The following is a 27,817-nucleotide window of genomic DNA, read 5'->3' as shown; positions in this document are numbered from 1 at the left end:
TGGATCCAGTCCGGAGGAAATCAATCCAAGACAAGGAATCAAGGAAGTCTGATTCAACCCGAGATGCTCCTCAACCGGCCTCGTGGCCTCAAGGGCCAAGCTCAATGCCCAGCGCCTTGAGGCCTAGGACCAAGCCCAATGCTTGGTGCCTTTAGGGACCCATCCAGAACCACCGAGCTCAGTGCTCGGTGCCTTTGGGGTCCAAGGCTAAGGCTGAGCTCTGGACTTAGCCTTTGTGGTCTAAGGGTAGCTCGTGAGCAGGCATGAGAGGTCCATTGGGTGCGGTTAAGAGGTTCCAACCACCCGCCCTATTCTCGTGGGGTGGTTAGGGAGTAGATTAGTATAAATAGGGTGGTCATTGTTTTGTTGAGACATCTCAAATCCTCTTTGTAATCACATTATTCAAGTTTTAATACAAGCTTTGTCCCTACAACTAATTTCCGCTCTGCATTCATTACCTTAGCTTTGTCTTTATTTCTTATTGTTCTCTTGATTATTGGGTTATTTGAATCAGGCTACCCGAGTCAATATAATCTATCAATTTCAAAGGAGTTTTGTACATAGATGTAGAACTAAATGATAAATACAAAGATGTAGATGCCTAGTTCTCATCGTCGTTGACCATGACTATTTATGTTGATGATATGATAATCATACCACTTTATGATAATTGAACGATAATGGTAGGATTGATGGTCATTTTGGCACAATGGGATGAGTATTGTTAGTCTTCAGAGCTAAGAATAGTAATATACTTGAATTGTTCTCCTTTTTGTCAGGTCTCATTTTTTGTATTTATACTAGCTATTTAGGGTTACAATGTTCAAGTGGTTACAAATAAAAGTAGTACACGTGTCTTCGTCACCCACATCTTGTCCTGATATTGCCTCAGTGCAAAATTTGTTGAGCATAACTAACTATGACATCAACATGACTACCATTAGAGGTTTTGGATATATTTGTCCAACATTGGTATGTTGTATCTTCTAACTTGTGTTGTTGCTTGACAATAACTACGTCAAGCTTTAGGTCAGCAGGTGAGCTAATATGGAGAGTGGCCTGGGTGGTAATTCCCCCACAATGAGATAATTGAGAGATGATTTACGTACTTTTCTTAAGGGTCTGTTTGGAAACCCGGAAAATGACTTCTGGAAGTCATTTTCCAAGTTTTTGGTGTTTGGGAAGGCTGAAAATGAAAAAGTCAAAGGAAAATGACTTCTAGTCAATGGAAAATAAGGGCTGAAATCAGGAAAATGACTTCCCCTTTTTTTTGGCGGAAGTCATTTTCCATCTTTCAATCAACATCCGAGACACGCTTCTTCTCCCTTCACTGCTTCTTCTCCCTTCACCGCTTCTTCAACGTTCAACAAAGACCTACCCACGCATCTTCTCCAACAATCCACAAAAGCTTCACCAACACTAGAAAAGCTACAAGGTATGTTTTTTTATTTTTTTTTTTCCAAATATTATGGGTGTGGTTTTCCGCATCGGAAACCAGATATGGTTTCCGATGCGGAAAACCAGTCACTTTCCGATCGGAAACCATGCACTGGTTTCCGATCGGAAACCATGCACTGGTTTCCGATCGGAAACCAGTGCGTTCCAATCGGAAACCAGTTCACTGGTTTCCAATTGGAAACTAGTGAACACTGGTTTCCGGTCGGAAACCAGTGTTAACACTGGTTTCCGATCGGAAACCAGTGAATGGTTTTATTAATTGGTTTCGAAACCAGTTACAATTTTTTTTGTTTGTATTTTTTTATGCCAAACCGTGAAGTTGTTGCTGGTATTTTTTTTATTGATTATATATAACATGCTTTGCATAATTTGTGGTTATGTGTTAATTTTAATTGTTGTTATTTGTTGGATTATTATTTTGATTGTATAGATGGATAGAAATCATGTGCGTGCAAAAATAAAAATATATTATTCGGTATATAATAATTAAAATGTTTAATAAAAATAAGTGTGCCATTCTTTTCATTTTCTGGATAATGAACCAAACACCAAAAGACAGTTTTCCATCATTTTCTGGAAAATGAACCAAACACCAAAAGACAGTTTTCCATTGTGTAGCCAAACACAGGAAAGGAAAATGACTTCTGGAAAATGTCTCATTTTCCAGAAGTCATTTTCCGGGTTTCCAAATAGACCCTAAATTAATTACAGGTTCACCATTTTTTTTATTTTTTATTTTTGGAAATATAGGGTCACCATTTAATTTGTAATTAACGGTTGTCATAATTATTTTAAATTTTAAAATTATTTTGACTAAATAGTTTCTTAATTTGAGTCAGTCAAATATAGATAACCTAATAGATAAGAAATTATGAATTTTACAATTTTACTCTCATAATTAACACATGAATTTATTAATGAATGACTAAATTTAAAGCAAATCAATAGTTTGGAGACTAGCTAATTATGGTCAAATTAAAAATTGACAATTATAATTAAAAATTCAATAGTTGAGGGACCATTCTCGGAATTAACTTATTTTTATATTATTAGTGATTTATAAATTGATCAATGGGATCTCCCACGCGTTTGGTCTAGCTTCTTCCTAATGCTATAATCATTTTTCATTATTTTCCAAATTTCATGTCGTCATCATAAACAAAATGTGACCTAAAATATTTAATAAATGCCACCTTATTTAAATTATAAAATTTATAAGTATCACTAATTCGAATGACTCTGATCTCATCATCACCTACCCCATGCATGAACGATACAGCATGGAAATTTCTCCGATCCTCATCTCTCGACCGTCCTCCAGTTTGGTTTGGTTGACCACCACACATTGTACGTCAACACTGCTAACTACATGCATGCAACACCCTGGCTCTGATCTTCCATTATAATATAAATCCTCCAATTCTTTACCAAAACCTGAAATTTGGTTTCTTAATTTTTAATTTAATTGAGTCTTTTGTTTTTGTCTCCTTCTGGTCTTTCTCCCCGGGTAGTCCGCAGCACCGAGCATCGGAGCATGGCCATTGTTGTTGGCCTCTGAATGCTCACTACCCACCATCGGAGGAAGATAGAAGGCGACTGGAACAAGCTGGCTCACGCCATCTTCTTCCCCAATTACCAGATAGAAGATTAAAGCTAAGTAAAGTAAATCAATCAAGGCCGGCGAGTGTATATAGATCGATCAAGATGAATGACTTATTCTCTAACAGCTCGTTTAAGCGCTACCAGGATAATGATCTGGAGGCGGGAGGCGGCGGGCCGGCGCCGGCGGCGGGGAATGATGAATCCGCCGATCTGAACAAGTTTTTCGAAGATGTGGAGAACGTGAAGAGTGACATGAAGGATGTGGAGGCACTGTACAAGAAGTTGCAGGAAGAGAACGAGGAGTGTAAGACGGTCCACAATGCCAAAACCATGAAGAATCTGAGGTCGAAGATGGACGGGGATGTGGCGCAGGTGTTGAAGCGCGTCAAGGTGATCAAGGGCAAGCTGGAAGCTCTGGAACGGTCCAACGCCGCGTCCCGCCAGGTGTCCGGCTGCGGCCCCGGCTCCTCCACCGACCGGACCAGAACCGCCGTGGTGGGCGGGCTTGGCAAGAAGCTGAAAGTGATGATGGACGACTTTCAGGCGCTGAGGGCGAAGATGAACGCCGAGTACAAGGAGACGGTGGCGAGGAGATTCTTCACCGTGACGGGCGAACAGCCCGACGACGACGTAATCGACAACCTGATCGCCAGCGGCGAGAGCGAGTCGTTCCTTCAGAAAGCCATCCAGGAACAAGGGCGGGGACAGATAATGGACACCATATCGGAAATTCAAGAAAGGCACGACGCGGTGAAAGAGATAGAGAAGAACCTGATCGAACTCCACCAGATATTCTTGGACATGGCGGCGCTGGTGGAGGCGCAAGGGCAGCAGCTGAACGACATAGAGAGCCACGTGGCGAAAGCCAGCTCCTTCGTCCGGCGAGGTACCGAGCAGCTCCAAGAAGCCGAGGAGATTCAGAAGGAGTCCAGAAAGTGCACTTGCATTGCTATTATTCTCGTCATTGTTCTCATCATCGTCCTTCTTTTCCCAATTTGGTCCAATCTTTTGATGCTTCATCTCAAGTAGATCAGAACAATTGGCCCGGGGGATATGGTAAAACAATATCTAAATTTTGAAAGATTTGTAATTTGGAAAACCATTTTTGCAAAATATATGTAAGCTTCAGATTAATTTATTTATTCATTTATATTTTCAGATTTTGTAATAATGTATTAATGTGTAGTCTATGAATGATTAATCATTACTAATGTATTCAAAGTATATATGTTCTTTTGTGTACATTAGCTTTTCCACTTTTGATACATACTCGATCTACTTCAAATATGGATTCGGACCAATATCCTCTTTAACATTTTCTTAGTGACAAGGAAAACAAATAGTCATTACCGGATGATATGTACTAAATAAGTTGTACTCGTGTAATAAAAGAAAGATAAATTGTGCTAAAAAGATCATGTGTAACGACTCTGTTCGATATATATATATATATATATATATATATATATATATATATATATATATATTGTTATTTTTTTTTAAGTGATGAGGAAAATTTTTAACCACTATCCGAATGTATGTACCAAGTAACCCGTCTTGACTTATGACCTTAGCAGGACCTCGTTAATATTTTTGTGACTAGGAATGGTTTGGACGGAATAAGGTCCCTAAATACCACCTGCCCATTTGAGTAAAAAATTTTAATATCGAGCACATTTAATACAATTTACAATTGATATTTGCTTTAATATTAATAATAATATATTCATAATTAATATGTAGTCGTTTTGTCCCATTTCATATATCAAGTTCAATTAAAGAGAAATGATTGAAATTATTTACAATTCCTTTTTTGGTAATATTTAATTTAACATTAGTTTATAAAATTTATAGTTCCATATTGACAAAATTATTGGTACATGTCTCAAAGTTAAACTCAATCCACTACTCATTATGAATGAAATTTTTACATCCAAGCTCAAGCCACATATGCGGATTAGATATGGACGGGATAGATTTGAATTGACATCATATTTTGCAATCGTTTTGTTTAAATTTAAATTAAATTAATAATTCACAAAGATGATCCTTAATAAATTGCCAGACAAAATTTCTCAATCAACATAATATATATATATATATATATATATATATATATATATATATATATATAATCTCCAATTTCCAAATGTAATGATGGAAAATATTTAAGAATTCCACATAAACACAATAAACAAATTCCAACATATACATAAATGTATGTTGTACTAGAAACAGATTGGAATTTGGAAGAATGGAGGGAATAGGATATGATGGGGACCCAGCAGATTCGTGAGGTGTTGCATGGTCACCATGAATGTCCGAGCTAGGTAGGTTTATTTAGGCGAGCAAAAGTGGTGTTGCTGGCTAGACTCATCACTTCGGTTGGATGGTGGCCCAACACTGCTCGCTAGCTGTTAGTTCACATCGATTGATCGAACTGAAATTGTGGTGCCCATTCCCCATTCCCTACCTATAGTAGTTGTCCCATCACCTCCTTTTTGAGTGCTAGTGACTCTGTTAAAATGCAGTATCAGTTCATAACTACTTCTCAACTTACTGAAACGTAACACAAAGAGTTAATATTATCTTTACCGAGGCTCAAACTCACAATCTCCTATATGTGGGTGCAACTTGGTGCCACTACACGGTCTTGGCCTTTTCACTTCCTTTAGATGCAGTTTTCTCCATCCCCATTGCCCTATCAACTCTCAAATTTTCACATACTCAATGAACAAATTAAATGCTCCATCCACGTTTCTCCTCACTAAAGACACTAATTAAAGTGAGAAGAATAGCCCGAAACACATGGCTTAATGTTGAAGCAGGATTCTCGTACTTGAAATGCCACAAGTTTAATTCTTGCAATAATATTTTGGTTGAGTCCGTCGCATATTATCTTTGATTTACAGAGCTTGTAGTCATTACTTAAAACTGCGTTCTAGGTGAAGTCTGCATAGTGACCTTAGCCGGCAAAAGACCACAATGAGATAAACCAGTTTAGGTTACTTATAGACTTATAGTTAATCAGTTCAAATCGAGTATGCCAATAGACAAGTCTCACGAAAAGTCCAACTTAAAACATTATTGTGTCACACATTATCTTTCTAGTATGATTTGTAATTGTGAATTTTTCTTGTCACAAACAAACAAACAAAATAATTAAATAAAGAAGAATACTCAATCTTAAATAAAATGAGAGGCTTTAAATAGCCTTGGTTCACCTTTAAAATTCAATTAATCTTGAATGTGCAAGTTAAAAATTTGTTGAATCTTCTTAACTCGGTCCTTAGCAATTGTTATATCGTACACCAGGACGCACAATGTAGTGTGTATCCAAAAAATCTCATATTTTGTATGTACATAATTGTATAATAGAATACACATAAATTCCTAACATAATACACATAATTTTAATATAATACATAATACACATAGACTCTTAACATAATGCACATGAACTCTTAACATAATACACATAAACACTTAACGTAATACACATAAGTTCTTAATGTAATACACATAAACTCAAAACATAATACATATAAACTCTTAGGGCGCACAATGCATTGTACACCTTGGTGCACGGAATAATTTGCCAGTCCTTAGCAGTTGTTATATTATAGACCGCGGTGCATAATCGATTATGCACCGCGGCCCATATACGGCGCCGTTTCTTTAAGTAAAGAAACGGCCCGCCGTTAGAGTTAACGGAGTCCGTTTGTTTGGTGTATTAAACACTAACTGACACTACAGTATATCCAAACCGACACTGCAGTTATATCAAAATGATACTATAGTTATAGTGAAATGAAACTGCAGTGCATATAAACTGAAACTGAATAACATTTCACATATTTGAGTGTATATTGTACAATGAAGCTGTAATTATATCAAAATGATCATGTAGTTGTGTTTTAATAAAACTATAGTGTATATAAAATAAAATTAAATAACATTTTCACATATTTGAGTCTATAAAATATCGAATGAAACTATAGTTATATCGAAATGAAACTGTAGTTGTGTTCAACTGAAACTGCAGTGTATACAAAATGACACTGAATAACAGAGTTACTTTTTGTAAAAGGGTGCGAAACGGCGGAAATAAACATTGTTAATTTTCATTTAAAAAAAAAGACGCGCGGTGTATAATATAATTTGCCAGTCCTTAGTAGTTGGGCCTTAGGAAACCTTATTGGGCCTATTTAACTTGTTATTGGGCTTGTTGCCTTGGATTTATTAAATTAGACTGGAGGTTAGCGTAAAATAAAATTGTACGAAGCATACGGCAAATTATGCTATGCGCACGTGCGCACGGCACTAAAATAGCGTCATTTTCCGTGAAAACGACGCTGTTTTATTTATAAAAAAAAATTTGTTCGAAACGCCGTTAACGGCGTTAACGGCATATTCGTTATGAAATTATGAATATACAGTTATGACATTATGAATGTACAGTTATAGAATTATGAATGTATACTTATGGAATTATGAACTTACAATTATGAACATAGAGCTTCGAAAATTATGAATGTTCGGTATGGAATTATGAATATACAGTATGAAATTATGAATGTACAGTTATGGAATTATGAATGTACTGTTATGGAATTATGAATGTACAGTTATGGAATTATGAATGTACAGTTATGAAATTATGAACATAGAACTCTGACATTATGAACTTACAATTATGAACATAGAGCTTCGAAAATTATGAATTTACAGTTATTGAATTATGAATGTACAGTTACGGAATTATGAATGTACAGTTATAGAATTATGAATGTACAGTTATGAAATTATGAACACAAAGCTGTGAATATATGCTCCTATAATGAAGCGGTCTGAAATTAAATTTTTTTTAAAAAAAAAAAAAAAAAAAAGACCGTTATCCGTGCGCATGAAGCGCGTTGGGCACGAGCCCACAGCATAACTATCCCGAAGCATACAGCATACTCGGTCGTAAACGTCGTCGTTTGTAAACCTTAAAAGCTCGTCGTCTACAACTCGAGGTCATTTTCCCTTCTGCAGTATCTACAGCTCGATCAAAGAGCCATGGCTTCTTCGATAGCTTCGATGGCTGCTCGCCGAGCCGCAGCATTCAATCGAATCGCCTCACCTAGCTCAGCGTCTCAGGCTGCTTCTCTTGTTCAGCGTCGCGGTCTCGCCGGCGCTGCTGGTACTAATCCCTCTCTCACTTTTCAGATCGATTTGGATTAGAGTTAGATGTTCTTTCTTTCTATTCTATTGGATTTACCTAATGCTTGGTGATTGAGTGTTTTGAAATGCGAATCCTGATCATTTCAGATCACCATGGACCTCCGAAGGTGAACTTCTGGCAAGACCCAATGAGTCCGTCTATATGGAAGGAAGAGCATGTAAGTCTCCTTTTCAACTTGTTAGGCATTTTGCATTGCTGTATTACCTGTAGAATAATGTAGTAGGGTTGAATTTCATTGTTCTTGGTAGTTCAGATTGCCAAAAATTCTAGGAGCTTTAATGAACTGTGATGTCCCCCACACCTTGTAATTAAATTGTAATATCTGGAAATAATCAGATCAAAACAATACATTTGTCTCTGTTTCTGGTATTGCAATTTGTAGAGGAGCAGTAATAATCTGATTTAAAAAATTGGTCTTCTGTCCCTTCTTCTCTATGGAGTGAATGTTTCTCGGCTTTCACATCTTGCACTTTGTTATACAAACTGCATTATGCCACAATAGAAATGTTGAGTTAATGTTAAGAGATACATTTCTTGGTTCTTTTTCCTATTTCTAATGGGCTGGGGGATGGCGGTTGCTACTTTTTGTTCTGCCAACCCTTTTCTCATAACACTGCCTACATGCTTAGTTATTGATACGAGTCTTGTGAGTAATGATGATATGGCTGATCTTGCCTTTAGCCAAATACAGAGTATTAACAAAAGAGATTGTGAGGCCAAGCTGTTGTGTTAAAGCTTTCTGTAAAATCCGGGGATAAATGTTACTATTTGTATGCATGACTGAATTTTTTCTTGCAGTTTGTACTCATCTCTTTGTCTGGCTGGGGTTTGGTTTTCTATGGTGGATACAAGTTCTTCACAGGTGGCAAGAAAAATAAGGAAGAGGTGAGACTTTTACTTCAAAAACTAGCACGTTAACATTTGATGTACTACCTTGCTTAAGACCAGTTTACTCTTGATGATTGTATAAATAACTTGGTTTAAGTTTACCTTTATATGTTTATAGCATGAAGCATTAATTGTCAATAAATGCATTTGATAATTGATTTTTAAAAAAATGGCATTTTATTACAGTAACCTCTATAAATTAGACTAAAATGTCTGAAGGTTTTGTGGGATGTTACTGAGGTTCAGCAAGGTTTGTGATTTGTGAACCAGCCAAACTTCATATCAATGAGATTCTGCTTGGCTCAGATGAGTTTTCAGTGCATGCTTACAAAAACAAAGAGCTTGAGTTATGACCACACATTATAAATATTGGGCCAAGTATTTCACTGATAGTTGAAGTGGAGAGCTTAAAACTTTTGTTTGTTTAGTTGTATGCCAATTTCTAGATTATCCTGTGAACCTAGAGGTTCCAAAGTGGATAGTGCAGTCACTCTGTGGTCTCTTCTCTGTTTAATCTTTCCTCTTTCATTTTTTTTTTCACCGCTATTTTGATTGGACTGACACGTCCTTTTTCATTTGACAGACTCCGGTCCAAACATCTCACTGAAGCTGGAAATTTGGAAATCAATCTTGAAGAGTGCAATTTTAGAGAGTTGGGCATTTGGCAAACTCCCTTGTAATAGTTATCTCACAAGGCATTTACTTTGTCACTTTGTTTTATCTTTCCCCATTCCATTTGGGAAACTATCATTATTGCTCTACAATTGTCACAGATAACATTTATTGCATAAAATTTTGAATTACCATTGCATTGCTTAAACAAAAGTGTTCCAAATTTATACATATTGCCAACTTGATCTATGGTTATAAGAATGTACAATTGGCTATCCCAGTATCCCACTTACCTTTGTGAGAAACTACTTGCTTCAGGAAAAACTGCAAACAGCTTCTCTGTTAAACCTCATTTTCTGTATCACTGTCACCATAAACGCTCAAACTGTTATGACTTTGTGTCTCAATTCTTAGCCAAACATTGTTTACTACGAAAATCTTCAGATAGCAGCTTCTGCATTAGGCCCTCCAGCCTCTTTGCACCAGGACCAGGCCTAAACACTGAATCATCACCGAGCACAGAACAAGGATCGCCTCCGTCTTCCTTGCTTCCAACACACCAAGCCCCCGGTGCAAAACGATTTGTGCGTCCCAGCAATTCTTGGTCAATCTTGTCTAGCACGGGATCATCCCTGCGAAATTTTCTAGCAAATGCAGCACTGCTGTTGACCATCTTGTCGAAGTCCTTGAGTGTCAGCGAGAGAGGGTGTTGCTTGGGAGGGGAGTCCCACGCAATGTAGTGCAGGTCATGGTTTATCGCAGTGCCACGGAACTCATCAGTGTTGCAAATGGCGGTGTGGAAATAGCCTTCGGGTGAGGATACAAAATTAGTGTAGTACATGAGAAGAGTTCGCGGAAGGTTATCCCATCCCCATATGCAGTACTCGAGGAAAGAGCGAGTCAGTATCACCCATGCTGAGCCTGCATCGGAAACAAATAAACAATACAATGCTAAACTGCTAATGCTACATAAAACGGTAACCAGGTTCAGCAAACTTACCTGTAAACAACTTAAAAGACGTTGGAAGTGATCGGCGTTGAGAAGTCGTAGAGAGATCAGATTTCTTAGACAAATAAAGACCTGGATCAACAAATATGGGCCTTGCTCTTTGGTTCCTGTAAACATCAACACCATAATTTATATATGGAAGGGGAAAACGCCCGTAATATTAAAATGTAGCTCCATGCCTTAGCAGTTGACATTGAATGAATAACTTACAGTTTCCACCCATAAAGCTGCATATGTTCAATGAAATTCAAATTTCTCGACAAATTGGAGAAAACATGAAGGAGATCTGCAATAATCGACACTCAAGTAAGCGTTGCTTTCTAGAATGAGGGCTCCAAAACAAGATCAGCCGCTATCTAAATCCCCCAACTCATATCAAGAACCGACCTTTGGTTCAAGTAGGAGCTTTTGTTCCTCTTAGCAAGGTTTCGGATTCAAACCTTGTGAGAGCTCCCTGTCAACTGGGGTCTATCAACCGCAATGAATGTAAAAGTTCCACTCGATCTTAAAGAGCAATAGAGTATAAACAACTTAAGTATATAGTCCAACTACATGTTCTAGGAAGTGAAAACATATATGCAAATATAGCAATGTGTTACGTAAAACATAAAAACTAGAGTTACTGACAGTACATTAACTGTGCAAAATTTATCACTGTTAAGAATATTTCTAGGGGCATATCACTATTCACTAGTGTGAGCAAGAGTTTCACGGAAAATGTTATCATCAAAATGAATATAGGATCCATGCCTTAAGTGCAAAATGTTAAGAACCAAAACCTATAATCAGAAAATATTATAGAAAAAGCATAGCACTAACCATCCTGAGTCACGAGAGGGTAATCAGAAGCGCTGAGATTGATAAACCAGTCCCAATCTGAACTTTCCTTCAACATAATTGCTATAGCCTGTAAGGTAGTTGCAATCATTGTAGGGCCCTTGTAAGTCACCAAGTTCGATTGTTCCATTACACGGACATTCAGCACTTGACGGAAAGTTGGATCATTTTTCACCGTCATTGTCAAGTTCAACCTCTCACGAGGTGGAGCTTCAAGATCCATATGCAGAATATACTGGTTTCTTGGATGATAAACGGCTTGCAGAGTCCTCAACAATCTTTGGCTATCACCCTTTGTGCCCGATATGAGATAAGCAAACCTAGGAGGTTTGGTTCTTAGAACCCCATTCCGCATTGATGACCTCAACTCCGAGTCTACAAAGTACTCACCAGAATCTTCTGGCTCGCTGAAAGTTTTGATATCAAATTCCACTTGTTCCCTACCATACGATGAAGTATATATCCCAGAAATCGTTGCCATAAACAGAGTAATGGATACAAGCAAACTTAGAAAGAATGGGATTTTCCACCTTCTGTCACTGAAAATCCTCCCTGAGTGGAAATTGATGCTTTTCCTCATATCTTGCCGCCTTCTTTATCCGATATTGCAGTGAAGACCTCAAATTTGAAATGAATTGAACAGAAAGGGTATAGAGCCTCACGCTTTAATCTTGATCTTCCTAAAACAAGGACCAAAAGTAAACCAAGGAGTTTTAGCTATGGAAGCAGAACCGGCATTCTCCAATTTAAGAACAACACCAATAGGGGGGGCCATGGGAAATCAAAGTTCATCAGAAATGAAAATGAAGCTCAGAATACCCCACACTTACAAAAGGTACAAACTTTAGGTTTCGGTTCTGTCCCAATGAAGGACAAAATGATATTTATTCACCAACTAGCATTTAAAGAGCCCAGAACAAAAATTTACAGCAGAAAAAGCAAGAAAACCTAAGCACAAAGCCACAAACTGATATCAGATTAATACAAATGCAATACCAATCAAACCCAACACTCTAAAGTTAAGATAAATCAATTTCGAAGCTCAATCTTTCCAAACCTCAGATCCAATGACTAGCATAGATTAATCTATGTCTAAAGATACACACTGAAACTGGCCTAAGAGGTAAGTTATATTGAAATTTAGAAACCTTATTATACTAAAAGGATGAACAGAGAGATAATACAGCCTCAGAAAGACACCAAACGCAGTGGGCGCAATCCCTTCAAACTAATAAAAAAAACTCATAAGAGAAATGGGTCAGTCCCAACTTTCAAGCATTGATCTTTAACATAGAAAACAGCCATGAAATTTGAAAGAACATGAAATAACTTGGAAAAAACAGTCAGTACAGAAGAAGAAAAAAAAAACCCTGCTTTTGAAGAATAAAATTACAGTAAACAATTCATAGAACCCACTGACCAGAAGACACACAAGTGCGTTACAAGTCTACAGCTTGCGACGAGCATTCTGAGCTGAACCAAAGCAGCAAACGCAGAGAGAGCGACGAGGAAGAGAGAGAGAGCGACGACCGTAAATGGTGGGTAATTAAAATCAAGACAGGTTAAAGTATCATAGCGGTAGTCAAACACTTCTTTTTTATGTAATTAAGACTGGCGAATGGCGATTGAGTGAGTTTATAGAACAACAAACTCACAACTTAGCGGTAAACTTTGACAATTGATTTGTAGAGTTGTAGGCAAGGAAACATAGCCGTGTCCTTCGATGTACCAACAAAAAAGTAGCCGTGTCGTTCGGACAATCGGACAAAATCATCCATTCATTTTCTATTTTACCGCTATTAAGTCTATTATTACTAATTTCAACAATGTAATAATATTTTAACTATTATATATATATATATATATATATATATATATATATATATATATATATATATATATATATATATATATATATATATATATATATATATATACTCGGATCAAATGGAAGGGGATGTCCAATTAACCAGGGATAACTAAAAAGAAAAACTACAGAAACTTTCGTTTAAAAAAAAATTAAAATAATTATTTTTAAAAAATATTTTAATTTAGAGTAACATGTTAGTAATCTGAACTAATTTAAATGAAATTGGTTAGTCTAGAGACTCAATTATTGTTGTTTTTTTTTTTTTTTTTTTTTTTTTAGATTCAGTGACCTAATTGTATTGGTTTGTGTAGATTCAATTGTTGTTGTTTTTAAGTTCAGTGACTTAATTGCATAATTATGTGCAATTCAATAGCTTATTTAATTCTTATTCCAATATTGTTGGATCAATTGCTCACGTATATTTTTTTCTTTTTAAAGAAAATAAAAAATATGTAACGATATTTTTATTAAATGAAAACAAAACATTCTACTCAGTATCGTAGAATTTTTATTTAAAAATAAAAAATAAAAAATTCAAGTCTCTCCTATATTGTGTACCTACCGTCCATATTAGGCAACATAAAACAAGAATGAGAGTTATATTTGAGGTAAGATTTGTGATTCTTGTTCAAAAAAATTTGAAGCAAAAGGACTAATAACACATACTGTCTCTACTACCATAAGCTATCTCTATTTAACCAACAAAACACCAGATCTGTTCCAGATTCATGGATTGAGGGGATGAAAGCAACAAAGTTAATCAAAGAATTCAAAGCGCAGAGCTGAGAAGTCCAGCCACCATGCAGCAGCAGCAGCAGCAGCAGCAGCCAAGTTATAGCGATGCCATCATAGTCGATCTTGCAGCCTCCCTCTTCATTTGTTCTGCTTTGCCACTTCCCCGGAAATAGGCGAAAACTTGCTGCATGAATGTGTTGCAGGAAAGAATAAGCCCGCTAGCTAGCATTGATAGAATTGACAGAAAGGAAGAATGTGAAAGAGGCTTTTGGGATGAACCTGAATGACCCATATGCTTATCAGTGATTCAATGAGGAAGAGTGCGAATCCCACGAGGTACAAGATCTGCAGGCAAAAGCAGATTTTTTTGGGTATGAAATTTTACCATTTTTCTACCACATTATTGTACAACATCTTAAAGAACTTACCCCAACGAAAACACTGTCGCTTAAAACTTCAAGTGCAGGCAACATACCACTGTAAACATGAAGATCGGAGTGCAAAAATCACATACTAAATAGTATCAAACAAACAAAAGATACAGGCCAGGAAAGCTATCTTTTTGCACATGCTAGGAAATCATAACCTGTTTAAGACAATATGTAGAAAGCAACTTACGTCAAAGATTTCCCCTTGAAGAAGATGGGAGGTGCAATAGCAGAAACAACACAGAACCCAATGTGGATCTTCAACATTAAAATAACATAACACAAGTTAAAAGGGATAAGAAAAATCAGACTCAACATTTCGACAAGAACTATGTTCAAATACAATGAAGGAACAAAAGCCAGGTTCAGTATTCACCGAATAACACACGAAGAACTGCCCAAACCTTATTGCACTATCAGTCCTGCATACAGCATACACATTTCAAGGAGGTAGGGCATCCCCAATATAATTGATTAGTAAAGCAAATTTTATACTTCTCCTTTGCAGTTTGCATTATAAAGAAGTATCAAGTGTAACACGATACCATAGTTGCAATTCAGATAATTAAACATGGTAAGAATGGGAGCAACAGATTGAGTACTGGTGCAAATTTGCAAGGTTATTATTTGATATAAATTTCAAAAATGTCATCAAAAATAAAAAAATAAAAAAATACCTCATTGCGCGATAAAGAGGTTGGTACCACAAAACATAGGCTCCTGGGACACCTGATACCAAGTAAATTATAGCAAGAAACCATATTGTTACACCTGAAAATTAACAGAACTTAAAATTAGTCGCAAACTTTTAACCATTTCTGAATGAAGATCCAGAAATGAAATTTAACACCAACCTTCTCCCTTCAACCAAGCACAGGTAACTGCTACAATATTCCAGCAAAGACAGAGAACAAGTCCTGCAAGTCACTGAAGCCAAAATGAGCCTACTATTCTGCTAATATGGTTTGTACGTTTTTTTAAAATTTAAAATATTTTTAATAAGACCAAACTAAAACCAGAATCTATCACCTGCATTTCAACCTCAAATTTATTTTAAACTATAATAAAATCGATTTCAGCAGGATAACACAATCATAATATTCCCAAGTAAATTGACCTTTAGAATTGAAATACAAGGGTACAAAAATGAATTACAAGAATGACAGGCATTGAATATCAAATGCATATCAATCTCTCAAAAGTTAAAACATAAAATTAGTTTTGCCAGAATCATCGGTTAGGAGCATATGTTGATAGATGCTTGAACTTGGGTAGAGGTAATATCAATGAAACTGGATTTAGACGACATACCCAAAAATGTTGTGAATGCCACGTACTGCAACCTCTGTAGATGGATTGGAATTTCATTTGCAATGTCATGGTGAATGACAGGAAAGAAAGGAGGCCAATTGTTTTCCTCAATTACAATCCCAGCTGCCAAATAGAAAACACATGATAGATTTAGTATCACACAGTGGAGAGGAAAACACTGTTGAAGAAATCTGAGTTTGACATGAGGTGCATGTAAATATAGAGAGCTACCTCGTTTAATGGCATCCTCCTTCTTTTGCAGTTCCTAAAGAATACCAATAAACTGACAATTAGCATGAAAAAATAAGTCAAATTACAATAAGACTAAAAGAGGCCTGAATTTATGGGGGGGGGGGGGGGGGGGGGGGGAAACTTGCAAGTAAACTCGCATCCTATTTCTAAATGCACTAAAATAGAAACATAAGAGCAAAACACAACTTCACACAATAATTTTTCATGGATGGACAAAATTCAAGAAAGCAAAGAAGCTAAGGGGTTGTTTACTAAAGTGGAAAAAATGTTGTAATCCAACATAAAATCGAACCAAAGCAAAGAGGATAAAATTTAAGCAAAGCAGAATTCAAAATCATACCTCTTCCCTCTTTTTCAATTCAGCCTCTCTAGCTTGAAGCTCCTTCTCCTTCTTCTTTAAATCCTGAATTTATAGAAGCAAATAGATTATCTCAACCCTAATACCCTAAAAAGAATGATCATATAAAGGAACCCTGAAAAGTGCATTATGTATGTAAAAAAGAGCAGCTACCACTTATATGATGAGGAGCATTGTTTTCACCTGGGAGTTATCAAGGGGAATATCAACAGTAGCACTATGATCATAGTCAACAGGTTCATGAGGAAGAGGGGAAAGCTTTGAGTTTGATGCTTGTGGGTCACCCCCGGGATTCTTCAGATTTCAACGGGATTTGGTAATGCATATGCAAGGTAATTTTGTAATTATTACTGAATGAAGAAAAACAAGCATGCAACTAATAGATTCTCACCAAATCGAGTTCTAGATTCGACCAAATGAAAAACTTCATACCACTAAACGTAAAGTCGTATATATCTACATAGTGCCAGTGCCGATTCTAATGCAGATGAAACACCATTCTGCATAAGTTTTTCACAGTGATTGATGGTGATTCATGTAACAGGAATATATTCAGCACGAAATCTAAAACCAAAATTTCTGAATTGACTGCCCTGGCAACGCAATTAAACCTAAACAATAATAATCAAACCCCATCACAGAATCGCACGCACCAAAATCAAATCAAAACTTCAAAGATACGACAATGCGCCCATGTAATATGATATGACAGTACATGCATGAATGCATGATTCAAGACAATACCGCAAATGGATTAATTTCTTCATCGGCGAACGGATTCTCCTTGTAACCGCTTGCCATGAGATTGAATCACTAACAACTATCAGCAGAAAAGAAAAGAAAAAAAAAAAACAAAAAAAAAAAGATTTTTATTTTTATTTTTTAATTCACGCTTTCTAACTACTTCTAAGAACTCGATCTTCCCCGGGAGCAAAAAACGAAAAGATCGCACGCTAAAATTCTGATATTTTAAGCAAACATTTCCCGTTGTCCAAAATGCAAACTGACATTTTCAGGTTGAGAGCAGAGAATGCCGCATTTTGCGCTGGTCGTTAAATACGATAAGGTTTACCCCCTTCATTTTTTATTTTTTGGTAACCAAATATTTCACCATCCACTATAATTTGCAATATTACACAAACACTTTGAAAGAGTAACGATTTCCCGTTTTCTCTTCGAAGAGAAACCAGCAATCACTACCCGAGAATAAGCACCAGGAAGATACATATAGAACTTGAAAAAATTTCACTAATAAATAATAATAATAATAAAATAGAAAATGGCGGTTGTTAAACAATTGGGTTAGGGAGCTTATGCATCAAGGCCAACATGTCGCCTAAATGAATACTAGAATGATACATTTTTCAAATGCAGAAGAACAAAAAAGCAAAAATGACAACATGAATAGGCGTAACAAAACAACGAAAGGCGCTTTTTGCATGGATGGGGTTGTTATCATCAGATCATTCCCTCGGATCGTACAAGACATATATCTTGTGTTAGCAGGGTTTAAGACCACAACCTTGTTTATAGGATGGTAAAGCTAGCAATGCTGGTTTGCGCCTTTTCGGTTGGTTACACTCTAGATGACTTCCCAAGAAGTTCAAAATCCGATTCTTGATTGTTCATTGCCTCCGCTTTCCAGTCACTCATCCTCGGATCTATTGGAAGTTTCCCTCCTTATCATTTGTATGATGTCCTGCACAACTTCCGACATTGGTGGCCTGAACTCTGGCTCAGGCTGCCAAGAAAAGAAGACTACATTGGTAACATGTCGATGGGGAAAGTTAAAAGTAAAGTATTGAATGTTTCAAGCCATTGAGCACATAATATATACGGAGTATAATTCAACTATCAGTTTAGCCTTTTAGTTTAGACAGAACACTAGGAATATCGAAGTCATAACTTACCTGAACACATCGGGAAATTATGTCAGCGAAGTGTGATAATGATTTTATCGGGTATTTTCCATTAAGACAAGGGTCAACCATCTTTGTCAAGGCTTCAATATCGTGGAGCTGAGGTATGGCCCATCTAACCAAGGATTGCTCACCACGACTCCGATTACTAAAATAATCAAAAGATAATTACATCGCTTGTAAAGGGGGGGCAAAAAAAATAAACATAACTCATCAGGTGTTGGGCAAGGATTTTTACCTGTCATATGACATCCTGCCCGTTAAGAGTTCCAACATCACCACCCCAAAACTGTAAACGTCACTGTTTATGGTATAAATTCCCGACTCAGATTCTGGGGCACCATAACCATAGGTTGCAAGAAGTTGTCCTGACAACTGAAAATTTTGTGATGTTAGATATGCAGTTTTCAAGCATCTTGCTTGAAAATTACAAACATAAACTCAAATCCGTAGAATGAAGTTAAGGAATTGAATACTATAAAACACTGGTAACCTCATTATTTAACCAGCAAAAGAGGAGCTGGACACTTTCAAAAAGGTTTACGTTATAGATAGATCTCAATCTTTGGAATAAAGTATGTTGGCAATGGATCTTTGGTAAAACATTTCGCTTTAGATCAATTAAAAAACTATTTACACTTTACCTGACTAGCAGCCCCTGTTGATATCAATGGAGCCAAACCACAATCAGACACATGTACAGCAAGCTCATCATCAAGGAGAACATTTGCTGACTTCAAGTATCTGTGTACAATCGGTGGCTCACAAACCTCGTGCAGATACCTTCAGCATATAAAATAAAATTGTTAACCCATGCCCTTACTTGCATTTTTATTTGAGTAGATTAACGCAACCTTAAAGTCCAACCTGGACCTTCCCTTTTGTTATTATTATTATTTTGTTTTCCTACTAGTAACAGAAGATGTAACTTACTCCAATGCTCTTGCAGCTCCCAGAGCCATCCTGATGCGGATATTCCATGAAAGGTCTTTCTTGAATTCGTCATCAGAGTGCAATGCATCATGCAATGACCCGTTACTGCAGTATTCATAAACCAGGAGCCTTTGACCATGCTCCGCACAGTATCCCATGAGCTCAACTACATTAGCATGACGTATCCTATCAATGCTGTTTACCAGTTCAAGAAACTCGTACTCCTGTTGACTGGAGAATTTTTTGTCCAGTTTCTTGACAGCAAGAAACTACAGAACCATTAAAAAGAAGAAGAAGAAGAAGAAGAAGAAGAGTGTCAGAGGTGAATCATGCAGTTAGAAACACCTGGCCTAAGGAGAGGGAAAGAGAGATTCACTATTCTTATATAGAAAATAAGTTACTTGGAGTATTGGGTACTCGATATTAGTAAGTTTACTTCAATCAGAAGAGATATGCCCATACCTTGCCATTAGGGAGCTCTGCCCTATACACATTTCCTAGACTTCCAGTTCCAATAAGATTATCTTGAGAAAAACTATTGGTATATTGCTGAAGAGATGCTACTGTGTATGATTTCACAGAAGTTGGTGGCAGTGGCCTGGTTGAACGCTTCATTACATTTTCTTCAGCATGTGGGATTGGCTGGACAATAACCCTCTCCTCTGGTGGTGGTGGTGGTGGTGGAGGAGGAGGAGGAGGAGGAGAAGCTGGTGGTGGTGGAGGTGGCGGTGGCGGTGGTGGTGGTGCCATAAAATCAATATCAAATCTGCTCAGGTTAATCTCACGGTTGTCCATCTTTGGTATAGCACTCATGTTTTCTGTAGCTGCTGCCTGTTCATCGTGTGGTTTTGGAGTGGATACAGGCCATCTTGTACGTTGCTCCTCCTTTGGCCCTACTACTGGAGGAGCTGTAGAAATACATCTGAGAATGTCAATCATAAACGGAAGCAAAGATATGATTATGTGAATAACAATCATAATGTAAAAACTCCAATACCTTTCTCTATATCAGAGCCAGGTTGAGGCAATGAGCCATTATTAACGGGGTTCTCTCTTGCCCCCACATATGGAGCTATTTCATGCCTCTTGGGAATCCTATGAGTCTCTTGTCTTTTACTAAGGCACTTGGGTAAACAAAGAAGGATTGCTAATACCAATATTACAAACGACAATACTGCTGCAATTGATATCCCAACTACCCTTTTCGTTGATGACTTTTTGCTCGTGGTAGAATTTGATTGCCCAGTTGCTGATGGCCCATCAGCCTGCTTTGCAGGTCTCCTGTCAGACTTCGGTGGTGACTGTGTAGAAGTGGGACCCCCAACAAAGAATGGCGGTGCTGGAGGGGGTGTCGTGGAGGATGTGGGTGTCGTGGAGGATGTTGGTGGAAGTTGTGGTGCACTACTACTGTTGAAAGGGTTTCCATCTTTTCTGTAAGAATAGAATAAACATGATTTCTTCCTAAAAACAGAATTATATGGGACAACTTCAAAGACTAACAAATTGTTTATGTTTGTGGTACATAATCTGCGATTAAAGTTTAATTATTGTAGCACTTACTTGAAATCAGGAATAGTCAGGAGTTGCTGTGGTATTGGTCCAGAAAACAGGTTATTTTCGATATTTCTGAGAGGGGAGGAGGAGGGGAAGAAAGTGTTAGTACGATACTATATCATTCTAAAAAATACAAATGTTGAGTGATAGAAATAAAGTAAAGAGGAATACAAATCTCTGAGGGGAAGATTTTGCAAAACATCAAGGGTTCCAGAAAGTTGATTGGTCTGCAAATGACTGGTATATCAAGAGATTAGCTTAAATAGCATAAATCAAATGAATCAAACTGAATCTGCAAAGTTGAATCACTCACAGAGTTATCAATGCAGACAAATTTCCCACTGATGGTGGCAATCGCCCACTTAAATTGTTATTAGATAAATCTCTGTTCGTAATTGGCAAAGTTAGTTAATTAAAAAAAAAAAAAAAAAAAAGTAGAATCCTACATTTGCATTAAAGAAATGATTTTCTAACGGTGCCATACAAATTGACCAAAGCTGTAAGTCCTTGAAATGAATCGGGAATCTCTCCACTCAAATGGTTTTCGTTCAGAGACCTGGAAGACATGCAGATTTATATCTAAGCAAAATATTGATTATGAAAAAACAAAGATATGCAACACACATTGTGGAGAGAAACTTACATAGCTGATAATTGACTCAGGGAAGACAAAGAATCGGGAATACTTCCAGTAAGCTGGTTAGCTGAAAGAAAACTGCCAAAAGTAACGATCATTATATATTATGTTCAATAACTATGATCATTATTCATTAAGCACATGGACCCTCCTCTCTTCTTCATCTAAATTATATGTTGTTCTTAAAGAAAAACGATGGCACATACAGGGTCTGCAAGGTAACCGGTAGATTGGATGGAATTGAGCCTCCAATGAGATTGTTGCTCAGATCTCTGCCACAAGACATCCATAGTTATTATGACGCTAGCAAAGGAGTTGATGCAGAGACAAGGAAACATGGTACAAGAGATTGGTTTCTGGCTTACATTGTTTTGATAGAAGAAAATCCTTCTAAGTTATCCCCCAGCTCACCTCCCAAATTAGCACCATTGATCGTGCTGTATAGAATATGATGAGAAGAATAACTAAGACCTCAATTCAACATATCCAAAAAAGATTAAAGTAGTGGAAGCCATCATACATTGACACTATATTTGAGTCCTCGCATACAACACCTTGCCATTTTCCATCACACGGGTCTCCATCAACACCCCAGCCAGGAAGAGGAGGCGACCCCAAAGCAGTATACAAAGCATTTATCGCAGCAACTACACCATTTTTAGAACAAAATGCCAATATCAGATGTGATTAGAATCCAAAGATACAGAAAGCCTGATTAGATAAAGTAACAATTAACAACCACCATCTTCTGCAACTCAAACAAACTCTAACAATGTAAAATTAGTCATTTAGTCTCAAATGAAAAAGGGTCTGGAAGCTGATCAATAATTAGATTGGACACTTGAAAGAATTCAATTGCATGAGTAAATCTATTACAAATAGTCAAGAACAGGTACATCAACTGCTTAAACTCAGCTCATAGACTTGGAAAAGCTTCCCAGAAAATCCTACTGAAAGAAACCAATTTTATTAAATAATAATGACTATACAACTGATTAAAGACTACTACGGACAAAAACATTAAGAAATTAGCAACCATTGAGGCATTGAGCCTTACCATCTCCTGGGCTAGCCGCATCAGAAATTTGAGCAGCCAAAATCAAGAGATAAGCCAAGAAGATCTTGGAAATCAAGAAGACCATAGCAGATCTCTTTCCACGCATTGATCCAAAAAAATCACTTCTTTCTCAATCAACTCTTCTCTTGGAGAAACGTCTGCATACCCAATACACGTATGGAAAGAACAAAAGCAAGAATCCCACAATGTCAGTGCGTCATCGAACTCAGAACTTTAACACATTCCTTCTATTTAAACGGGAAAAAAGAAAAAGAAAACGAAAAAGAAATACCCCAACTAACGAAACGGGTACCTATATTTACATTATCTCTCTGAACAGCTTTGGGCGAAGAATAAACCCGGAGAATAATGATTAAACACAGCTCTGTGTGAATTATGAGCAAATGATGAGAGCAAGCAGAATTATTTCACATAAAAGCAGAGATTTACTTATGAGGAAACGCTTGGCAAGAAGTAATTAGCGGCTCAATCAGTATATGCTTTAGTGGTAAATCTAGAGAGAGCCAAGGAGAGAAAAAGCTCTCACCTTTGCAATAGCTGGACGCAAGAAAAGTTGAAAAAAAAGCTAATGAAAAATGTAGAAAGTTGGGAAGAGACGCTGAAACTTTTCCTCTCAGTAAAAAAAAAAATGAAGAGCGAGGAAATAAAGGGCAGTCACTGAAAGTCGTATATATCTGCTTTCAGAGTCTGAGTCACTCCGACCAAATGAGGTTGCGCCACGCGCCACGCCGGCGCGTACATTTCAAGTTAATTAATCATGGACAGCATGCTGTCTGCTGAACTGGGGGTTTAATACTTCTACTAAAGTAAGTGTTTGTGATCTGATGACATCATTATTAAGGTCTATAAAAAAAAGTTTTATATTTTAGTCTCATACAAAAATAGATACTACTAATTGAGTAATTGATAAGAGTATATCAAAAAAAAAAATCTCAATTGCGTTTCATTATAGATTATTTCTAAAACAACATTTTTTCATTGTTTGATTTATGACTTTCAGCATATTAAATTGATAATTTTTAATAATAACTAACGATCAAATTTGTGCATACAAAATTATTAATTTTTTTTGGTGCGCTGCTGGGAGGACTAAGGGTCTCAGAATTAGTAAACACTTCTCGTAGTTAGAGACTCGTAGTCACGTCTCTAACGTCCCTATTTAGTTTATGTAATAGCTGATGAACTATTTTTCCTTATTTAGAAATTTAAAGATAATTTAAAATATATTATTTTCCAATATTTCCGTTTAGATGTGAATCAATGCTACCAATTAAGATGGTAATGTGGATTAGTATAATATTATTATTTCCCAAAATGTTCTAATATAATCTAGAGATCATATATTAATGTAAATACTAAATATCATGGTATTCATCACATTGAACTATCCACTTATTTTATGTTTAGAAACAAGCCAATATGATAATTGAACTAATTAAATTCAGATCTATATATATTTTCAAACATTTAATTAATTCCTAGTAATCTGTTATACCCCCGAATGTTGCTGCTATCAATCTATCGTTCATTAATTCATTTAGCACGACATTAAATACTCAGTATCGTATTTATCATATTAATAATTAATAATTAATCTCTCTCTATATGTTGAAGCGACAAGAAATAATAGTATTCTATTAAATTGGCAGTTGCATAAGCTAGTCTGCTCCAATATCAATAAATCTTTGGTGTGTTGAAACACATGCATGTAAATATAATAAGTTTTTATATACGCGGTGCTTATGATGCATTAATTAAATTTAATTATATATTAATTTTGTCCACCACAATTAATACTTCAATACTTTATTAATTATCTGCATTGCATTAGTGTCAAAATATATCTACGTATGCCAACACTTTTTCGGTTAAGTTTATATGTATAGAGTCTTTCGATTATATATTCTTTCTATCCTCTTTTTTGTCTAGGGATGTTAATGTGACGGGGTGGGTCAGAGGGGTACATTCATCACCCGATCCACCTTATATTTTATCTACTCACTCTCAATCCGTATCGAATGGACTTTTTCAAAATCTATCCCGCTCCATTAAGTGTGACTGTCCACTACAAGTACCCATCACTTATTATCTTATTAAAAAAAATTTTAAATAATGTATAAATTGTTTGATAAAACATGTCTATATGGAGGCAATTTTTTGCATGAATTGACTAGTGTATGAAGATTTCGTTGTGAAAATTACAAATGTGGAAATTAAATTTATTATAACAATTATTAGTAAATTATATAGTTGCCGCATTATTAATTAAAATAATTTTTGTGCGGGCTATACTGCACAAGTGCACAGGACAACTCATGTGTCATGGCAGAATGACAGCCTTTATTTGTTTAATTTGTTTATTTATATTTTTTTTTACATGATTTATATTTCTATAGGTTGCTGAATATTCTATCGATCTGTGACACTGTGTGTTTGTGTATGCATGCATACGCGCACTATCTGATCATTTAAATGTCGTAATAGAATTTTCTTTTACATACATTTATTTTTTGAAAAACTTTTACATACATTTATTAACACACAAAAAAGACGCTGTAAAAAAAAAAAAAAAAAAAAAAAACACACACACACACACACAAGACATGCAAAATATGGACATAATCTGAATTAACAAGTAATGTTTTTTTTTACCTTAGTTAAGTAACTAAACTCCTTTCACTTAAGTAATTAGTAATTAATTATACATTTTTTTTGTTGTTTTCTGTGTCGGTACTATTAATCCTTTGACTATGTAGCTTATTTGGAAGTCGTATAATTAAGAAACAATAATCATTAACTAATACTCCGTATATGTTGTCAAGATAAACTTGTTACTAGATATATATAATTAATTATCATATTCAAAATGAAACTGAGTATCTTTATACATAAAATATACTAAACGGCTAGGGATGAAAATGGGTCGAGGTAGACTACCTCAATCATCCGATCCACCTTATATTTTCTCTACACACCCCACCTCCAACCCGCATCAGGTGAACTTTTTCAAAACTTACCCCCACTCCCACAAAGTACGGCTGCCCACTACAGATACCCACACTTATCATCTTATTATTTTTTAAAAAAATAATATTTAAATTACTTATACATAATAAAATTCATCATTAGTTATCTTAAACCATAAAACAATACAAATATTCAAATATAATAACTAGATTGTTAATTTTTAAAAATAAACTTAGTAGTTTAGATTTAACAATAGTAAAAAGTTACCCAAAGTTATTAAAATTTTTATAATTATATATATATATATATATATATATATATATATATATATACACACACACACACACACACACACGTGGTGGGTTGGGTAGGATTCTGAGCGGGTTTTGCACATAGAACTCGAATTCAACCCGACCCATCGCGGGTTTTCATGCGGGACGGATTGAAATTGTCATCCCTACTAACTACTTATCTTTATCAGATCACCAATAATAACATGTGTAATTTTTTATTTTTTTATTTTGCATATTTTCATGCATGTACACATATTATTGCGCATTCCAAGTTTGACTTCCCGTGAAATTGTCTATTGATATTTTTCATTTGAATTAGTCAAATATGAACAACCTAAGTTAGTTTATCTCTTTGTGGTCATTTGTCGGCTAAGGTCACAAGGTAGAATTCACTCATAGTGCACATTTAGATAGCGACGGTGTGTTTTTCATAAATCAAATATTTTAGTGCATTAAAATTAAAAATGGCCCGTTGTAATGTCACATAGTGCAATTTGTAATTACTTTAGATTCGCTAAATTCCACAGTGAAAATTTTGATTTTATAAAACAATTCAAACTTGAACGGACTTGGTCTAATTTTTTTCTTACCCTATATGCAATTTTATAATAAATTTTCCATTTGTGCCAATATAATAATTAACAAATAACAAATGAGTTTATCACATTTTTTGTCGCCATTTTTACTTTTGATCATTTTTAAAAATATGTTTTATTTTTAGTCTAAAATTCTGAAATGTTCTTACATGTGGTAGGCTGAAGTTTAGTAAATATTTTCACAAAGTAATAGTATTTTGGACATTTAAGATCAAACTATGGAACTATTTTAAATAAAAATTAAAAATAAAAATAAATTAAAATTGATAACCAAAAGTGTAAGTTCAACTATAGTCGAGTCTTGAGTATGCAAAAGTTGAATAAGCTCGTTTGAAAGGGACTAGTTTTTTCTGATAAAAAAATTAAATTATTCAATTATTAATCCAAATTTAATTTGTTTTCATGTAAAGTAAAACAAATTTGATACAATAATAATAATAATAAATGAATAAATAAATAAGAATACCATATGGTACTATCAACATAAATACGTGATTGGCAAGAGATCTTATTATGTAATTGTATATATTGACGTGATACTCTGCATAAATGATATTGAAATTAACTCTCTTTGTATGTAAATAATTTTTAAAAACACACACAAAAACTTATGCAGGATATATAATTTTTAAATATGTACAAATATAATATTTTTTAATAAGTTAACAAGTATTATATTTTCACTGAAAATATTAGTAAAATTTAAATATTTGTTAACGTAACCTATAGAAAATTAACGAGTTAATACTCAATTTAGTCCTCGACTATAGTGAAAAATCGGGATATTTGATTACTCTTGTCATCGACTATAGAATCAACGACTAAATGGAGAAAAATCACTATATTTGATTACTAAACTAGGTAAAATTATTATAGTCGAAGACTAACTCGGGTAAAATTACTATAATCGATGACTAAATTGGGTATTAATAGATGTGAAATTACTAGGATATCTTAACACATGACTCAATTAAATAAAATCATCAGACTTGATGACCTAATTAAGCACAAAAAGTTGTACAAGACTAAATTAAAAAAATCACTATAATCAATGATTAAATTGAGTATTAACTCAAAAATTAACTCTAAGGAGTATTACATTCTTTTTTTATATTTGTTTAACATGGACATGAGATTAATTAAACGGTATCTAAAAAAGCTTATATACGTGATGGTTTGTAGATTAAAAACAAAAAAGTTTTGTAATTTTTTTCCAGGTTTTTTGTAATGTAATTGGATAACCCTTTTAGATA

General features: G+C 35.5%; 5 protein-coding genes across 14 annotated transcripts; 2 read left to right on the top strand and 3 right to left on the bottom strand.

Annotated features, from left to right (window-relative positions):
- Positions 1-1,965: 1,965 nt before the first annotated feature.
- On the bottom strand, positions 1,966-23,331 carry LOC109187799 (protein STRUBBELIG-RECEPTOR FAMILY 3). 7 transcript variants are annotated; one of them, XM_019338130.1, is made up of 20 exons: positions 23,001-23,331; positions 22,688-22,830; positions 22,151-22,277; positions 21,996-22,067; positions 21,837-21,902; positions 21,637-21,708; positions 21,478-21,549; positions 21,307-21,378; positions 21,165-21,230; positions 21,000-21,065; positions 20,437-20,870; positions 19,902-20,347; positions 19,440-19,708; positions 19,151-19,289; positions 18,745-18,881; positions 18,498-18,654; positions 18,231-18,328; positions 11,488-11,493; positions 9,740-9,742; positions 1,966-1,976 (listed from the first exon to the last, which is right to left on the bottom strand). In XM_019338130.1, exons 2-17 carry the CDS (start codon positions 22,791-22,793, stop codon positions 18,233-18,235), a joined length of 2,397 nt encoding a protein of 798 aa, XP_019193675.1. In that variant the 5' UTR covers positions 22,794-22,830; positions 23,001-23,331; the 3' UTR covers positions 1,966-1,976; positions 9,740-9,742; positions 11,488-11,493; positions 18,231-18,232. The 7 variants fall into 7 exon arrangements, with proteins under 7 accessions (XP_019193675.1, XP_019193677.1, XP_019193676.1 ...); XM_019338132.1 differs by lacking the exons at positions 1,966-1,976; positions 9,740-9,742; positions 11,488-11,493 and having other exon boundaries at positions 17,817-18,328; positions 22,688-22,845; positions 23,001-23,072; positions 23,235-23,331; XM_019338131.1 differs by lacking the exons at positions 1,966-1,976; positions 9,740-9,742; positions 11,488-11,493 and having other exon boundaries at positions 17,817-18,328; positions 23,001-23,072; positions 23,235-23,331.
- Positions 2,998-4,275, top strand: LOC109187805 (syntaxin-125-like). Its single transcript, XM_019338141.1, has one exon. The coding sequence runs from the start codon at positions 3,163-3,165 to the stop codon at positions 4,087-4,089; it is 927 nt and encodes a 308-aa protein (XP_019193686.1). The 5' UTR covers positions 2,998-3,162; the 3' UTR covers positions 4,090-4,275.
- On the top strand, positions 8,023-9,995 carry LOC109187808. Its single transcript, XM_019338147.1, has 4 exons — positions 8,023-8,245; positions 8,374-8,444; positions 9,086-9,172; positions 9,759-9,995. Exons 1-4 carry the CDS (start codon positions 8,122-8,124, stop codon positions 9,780-9,782), a joined length of 306 nt encoding a protein of 101 aa, XP_019193692.1. The 5' UTR covers positions 8,023-8,121; the 3' UTR covers positions 9,783-9,995.
- Positions 9,963-13,261, bottom strand: LOC109187804 (beta-glucuronosyltransferase GlcAT14A-like). Of its 2 annotated transcripts, XM_019338140.1 has the most exons (6): positions 13,066-13,261; positions 12,526-12,528; positions 11,616-12,313; positions 11,007-11,082; positions 10,788-10,903; positions 9,963-10,708 (listed from the first exon to the last, which is right to left on the bottom strand). In XM_019338140.1, the coding sequence occupies exons 3-6, from the start codon at positions 12,211-12,213 to the stop codon at positions 10,191-10,193; spliced, it is 1,308 nt and encodes a 435-aa protein (XP_019193685.1). In that variant the 5' UTR covers positions 12,214-12,313; positions 12,526-12,528; positions 13,066-13,261; the 3' UTR covers positions 9,963-10,190. The 2 variants fall into 2 exon arrangements, with proteins under 2 accessions (XP_019193685.1, XP_019193684.1); XM_019338139.1 differs by lacking the exon at positions 12,526-12,528 and having other exon boundaries at positions 13,054-13,259.
- Positions 14,086-17,505, bottom strand: LOC109187806 (secretory carrier-associated membrane protein 3). 3 transcript variants are annotated; one of them, XM_019338144.1, is made up of 13 exons: positions 17,332-17,505; positions 16,771-16,881; positions 16,570-16,632; positions 16,209-16,242; positions 15,978-16,100; positions 15,521-15,583; positions 15,344-15,437; positions 15,043-15,088; positions 14,857-14,924; positions 14,667-14,715; positions 14,518-14,583; positions 14,325-14,422; positions 14,086-14,294 (listed from the first exon to the last, which is right to left on the bottom strand). In XM_019338144.1, exons 1-12 carry the CDS (start codon positions 17,386-17,388, stop codon positions 14,336-14,338), a joined length of 861 nt encoding a protein of 286 aa, XP_019193689.1. In that variant the 5' UTR covers positions 17,389-17,505; the 3' UTR covers positions 14,086-14,294; positions 14,325-14,335. The 3 variants fall into 3 exon arrangements, with proteins under 3 accessions (XP_019193689.1, XP_019193688.1, XP_019193690.1); XM_019338143.1 differs by having other exon boundaries at positions 14,086-14,422; XM_019338145.1 differs by lacking the exon at positions 16,771-16,881 and having other exon boundaries at positions 14,086-14,422.
- Positions 23,332-27,817: the final 4,486 nt, after the last annotated feature.

This window comes from Ipomoea nil, unplaced genomic scaffold, assembly GCF_001879475.1.
Source record: "Ipomoea nil cultivar Tokyo-kokei standard unplaced genomic scaffold, Asagao_1.1 scaffold1421, whole genome shotgun sequence".
In the NCBI taxonomy this organism is placed as follows: domain Eukaryota; kingdom Viridiplantae; phylum Streptophyta; class Magnoliopsida; order Solanales; family Convolvulaceae; genus Ipomoea; species Ipomoea nil.
Note: the sequence above shows the minus strand (reverse complement) of the source record. Positions and strands in the feature narration are given on the sequence as shown.

Coding starts and splice junctions, on each gene's coding strand:
- LOC109187805 (XM_019338141.1), top strand. CDS start 3,163: ATGAATGACTTATTCTCTAACAGCTCGTTTAAGCGCTACCAGGATAAT.
- LOC109187808 (XM_019338147.1), top strand. CDS start 8,122: ATGGCTTCTTCGATAGCTTCGATGGCTGCTCGCCGAGCCGCAGCATTC. Junction 8,445..9,085: donor CTATATGGAAGGAAGAGCAT/GTAAGTCTCCTT, acceptor TTTTTCTTGCAG/TTTGTACTCATCTCTTTGTC. Junction 9,173..9,758: donor GCAAGAAAAATAAGGAAGAG/GTGAGACTTTTA, acceptor TTCATTTGACAG/ACTCCGGTCCAAACATCTCA.
- LOC109187799 (XM_019338130.1), bottom strand. CDS start 22,793: ATGCGTGGAAAGAGATCTGCTATGGTCTTCTTGATTTCCAAGATCTTC. Junction 21,903..21,995: donor TTTTCTTCTATCAAAACAAT/GTAAGCCAGAAA, acceptor GTCTTGTGGCAG/AGATCTGAGCAACAATCTCA. Junction 20,348..20,436: donor TGGCTCTGATATAGAGAAAG/GTATTGGAGTTT, acceptor GTATTTCTACAG/CTCCTCCAGTAGTAGGGCCA.
- LOC109187804 (XM_019338140.1), bottom strand. CDS start 12,213: ATGAGGAAAAGCATCAATTTCCACTCAGGGAGGATTTTCAGTGACAGA. Junction 11,083..11,615: donor CCCTCTCGTGACTCAGGATG/GTTAGTGCTATG, acceptor CGATTATTGCAG/ATCTCCTTCATGTTTTCTCC. Junction 10,709..10,787: donor GTCTTTTAAGTTGTTTACAG/GTAAGTTTGCTG, acceptor TTTCCGATGCAG/GCTCAGCATGGGTGATACTG.
- LOC109187806 (XM_019338143.1), bottom strand. CDS start 17,388: ATGGCAAGCGGTTACAAGGAGAATCCGTTCGCCGATGAAGAAATTAAT. Junction 16,633..16,770: donor TTCCCCTTGATAACTCCCAG/GTGAAAACAATG, acceptor CTATAAATTCAG/GATTTAAAGAAGAAGGAGAA. Junction 15,089..15,343: donor CCTCTTTATCGCGCAATGAG/GTATTTTTTTAT, acceptor TGCTGTATGCAG/GACTGATAGTGCAATAAGGT.